We start from the raw sequence: 3,134 nt of genomic DNA, 5'->3' as shown, positions 1-3,134 counted from the left end.
GTTCCTAAACCTTTTGCACAAGTTTTCTAATTATTTTCAAGAGTTGTGGCTTTTATAGGCTTCCCTAAACTCATCAAGAAACCAATTCTTTTTAGGATTAAATGCTTCTTAAAATTACTCACAGTGTTGCCCCCTTAAAACTAATGAATTGATTCTCTGGGCTCCGGAGCATTCTTACGGACGCCTGCGTAGGTTAGTGGGCTTCAGCAGGCACAGAGAGAAAAAGAGGTCGGTGTCAAAACTTTACGTTTAAGTGCATCCATACAGGTTTGGTTTGTTTCCTCCCCCCCCAAACGTTTGAACATCGGTATGCAAGGCAGAGTGTCACGTGACCCCCCTGCCCCCTGTCTCCCTGCCACGGACTGCGACTTCTCCTCCTCACCCTGCTCGGCTCCTGCCCCCTCTGCCCGGCCGGAGGGCAGAGGAGAGAGCTGCCTGCCGAAAAACTACCTCTACTTTCACAATACCTAAAGCCAAGGTGTTTGCAGCATTAAAAGTATATAAATACATATAGCCTAGATGCTTCCACAACAGTGCTCCTTTAAGATAAGGATTATATTTTATACACGTACGTATCATAGCTTGCTAAATTTGATCAAACGATCATATGATAGCTAATATGTGTATGTATATACACACACATACATATCTTTCGTTAATATATCTGGAGTCATCATAGAGACGAAATTAATTTCCTTCAGGAGAATAATTCTTTGAATGCATTTCAGAGATTGCAGGAAGAACACGTACCTAGGTAATAATGCACTTAGACTTTTCCCCGATGTGTACTTCTATACTTAAATTGTATAGGTATGTGTATACATATATATATATACGCAATTTCAAGCATCTTCTGCATAAGGCAGAGTTTTAGTAAGACAACCTACCTCATACTAACAATTTTTAAGCAGACTCGATAAGAGTACTGACCCAAAATATTCATCAGAATAGTGGCCATGGTGTTTAATTAAATGCCCTGATCCTTTACATTTGAAAATACTGCAGTTGAAGACAATATGGGGAGGGGAGAAGGGGACGCGAGAAAGGAGCATGTGAAAAATGGTGGACTGCTGTAATAGGCAGGTCTCTGATCTCCCTGTAACTTTAAAGCCTCTGCCACATTACGGTTAATAAAAGAGACAAAAAAACTATCAAGTATATATGAATTTAGCCTATTTTTTTATTTCTGTGTGTTCATAGTAAACATTTTTGTAAGTGACAAACACGGGCATATGACCACAGTATCACAATCAAGAAATTTTAAGACGACATTAACAATCACTCAAATTTATGCGGCTTTTGCGCAACACAGGTTACATATTTGCAAGGTTTACCTATAAGTACAATAGGTATTAACATTTCACTACATTTAGAAAAAAATAAAGGTGACCTGTTAGTGACCACATACATCAAAATATACACAACACAAACTGAAGGCAATCATTAATTTTGTCCCCTTCTGATTCATTTGAACGGGCAGTGCTGCAAACTGAAATAATGTTGCTGTTTTTTTAAATTACTCCGTACACTGAGTGCATTTTCTAAAACCCAATCTTTGGTCTAAAAGTAAACAAACAAAGGAAAAAAAAAAAAGGAACCCCAAAAAAGCAGTTCGATAAAGAAAAGAACAAAATAATAAATGGCCAAAAGTAGTTCTTGGGCATCTTTCACTATTAATTCTGGTTAAATACAAATTATGCTTTAAGTTTTTTAATAGTTTTCATAAATTTAGTGGTTTGGTTTTGGTTTGGTTTTTTTTTTCTTTCAAGGTCTGCACCCACCGACATATCCATGATAACTTATAATACTGCAAACATGGAGAATCTGGCGGCTTTTAGTGATAGACTTATCATATTTGAATAAAAAATTGCAAAAGCAGTCACTATTTAGATACACATTCTACTATAATTTTGTCTTCCAAACTTCATAGTCTACAATGCAATCTCCCCACATTGCACCTTGCTGACACTCCTCACCTTGGTGGAATAATAAACAACCCTAAAGACTGAACAAACGTACAGAAAATGGGGGACTTAATAAAAAATACCTGGACTTTTTTGTTTTGCTTTTTTTTTCCTTTTAATTATCATTTACAATGCAAATGTGTGTAAAATGTTCACTTACAGTCTGATCCCATGGATGTTAATGTATTAAAGGGTTTGAAGAAGACCCCTGATTTTGATGTGTGAAATAATCAGAAAGTCCTCCGGAAAGTCCCGTTGTAAAACTTGGCAAAGAAGGTCTTAAGGACTCACAGGGGAGAGTGGAGGGCGCTTGTGGCGACGTGGAGGAGGAGGCTGCCCTGGCCGTCATTGAAGTGCTGCTTTGAGAAGTCATTGAAGGGTGAGGAACATGGGGGAAAAAGTAACTCGTCTGTCCTGCTAGGAGATTTACAGAGCAAGGGTTTAGGGAATAGGTGCCGGAGCAGGGAACTGACAAGCCACACGGCACTGAGGCGGCCAGAGCTGCTGCTGTGAGGTGATGAGTGGCATAAGGTATCTCTCCATTGACTAGTCTATCAACACTTAACCCATTAGACGTGGAAAAGGAGTGGTTGTTTCCCAAGGAGTTTTGAGTCAACACTGAGCTGTAGGGCATGGGGTGGCTGGGGTAGGCGGACGTGGTCCCATTGTAACTCAAAGTGCTGCTGGCCCGGGGGTGGTGCAGGGAGAGGAAGGGGGACATAGGCCAGTACAAGGATCCTGCCCTATCCATGAATGTCAGTCCGGTGGAGGTGAGTCGGGCGCCTCGCTTGAAGGCCAGCTTGGCCCGAGAGGTGGTGGAGCGCCGGCGGAGCTTGCCGGTGGTGCCCCCGATGAAGACGTCGTCGCTGGAAGGGTCCAGCATCCAGTAGTTCCCTTTGCCCGGGTCGTCGTAGTGGCGGGGCACCTTGACGAAGCACTTGTTAAGGGAGAGATTGTGGCGAATGGAGTTCTGCCAGCCCTGCTTGTTCTCCCGGTAATAGGGGAAGTTCTTCATGATGAACTCGTAGATGCCGTTGAGCGTGAGGCGCTTCTCGGGGCTCTGCCGGATGGCCATCATGATGAGCGCGTTGTAGCTGAACGGCGGCTTCTCGTACTTGCCGTTCTTCTTCTCCCCCTCCTTCCCGCTCTCTCCGTCCTTGGCCCCCTCCG

General features: G+C 42.9%; 1 protein-coding gene across 1 annotated transcript; it reads right to left on the bottom strand.

The window, feature by feature from the left end:
• Window positions 1–2,074: 2,074 nt before the first annotated feature.
• Window positions 2,075–3,126, bottom strand: FOXG1 (forkhead box G1). Its single transcript, XM_009070209.1, has one exon. It carries the CDS (start codon window positions 3,040–3,042, stop codon window positions 2,143–2,145), a length of 900 nt encoding a protein of 299 aa, XP_009068457.1. The 5' UTR covers window positions 3,043–3,126; the 3' UTR covers window positions 2,075–2,142.
• Window positions 3,127–3,134: the final 8 nt, after the last annotated feature.

This window comes from Acanthisitta chloris, unplaced genomic scaffold (genome assembly GCF_000695815.1).
Source record: "Acanthisitta chloris isolate BGI_N310 unplaced genomic scaffold, ASM69581v1 Scaffold23892, whole genome shotgun sequence".
In the NCBI taxonomy this organism is placed as follows: Eukaryota; Metazoa; Chordata; class Aves; order Passeriformes; family Acanthisittidae; genus Acanthisitta; species Acanthisitta chloris.
Note: the sequence above shows the minus strand (reverse complement) of the source record. Positions and strands in the feature narration are given on the sequence as shown.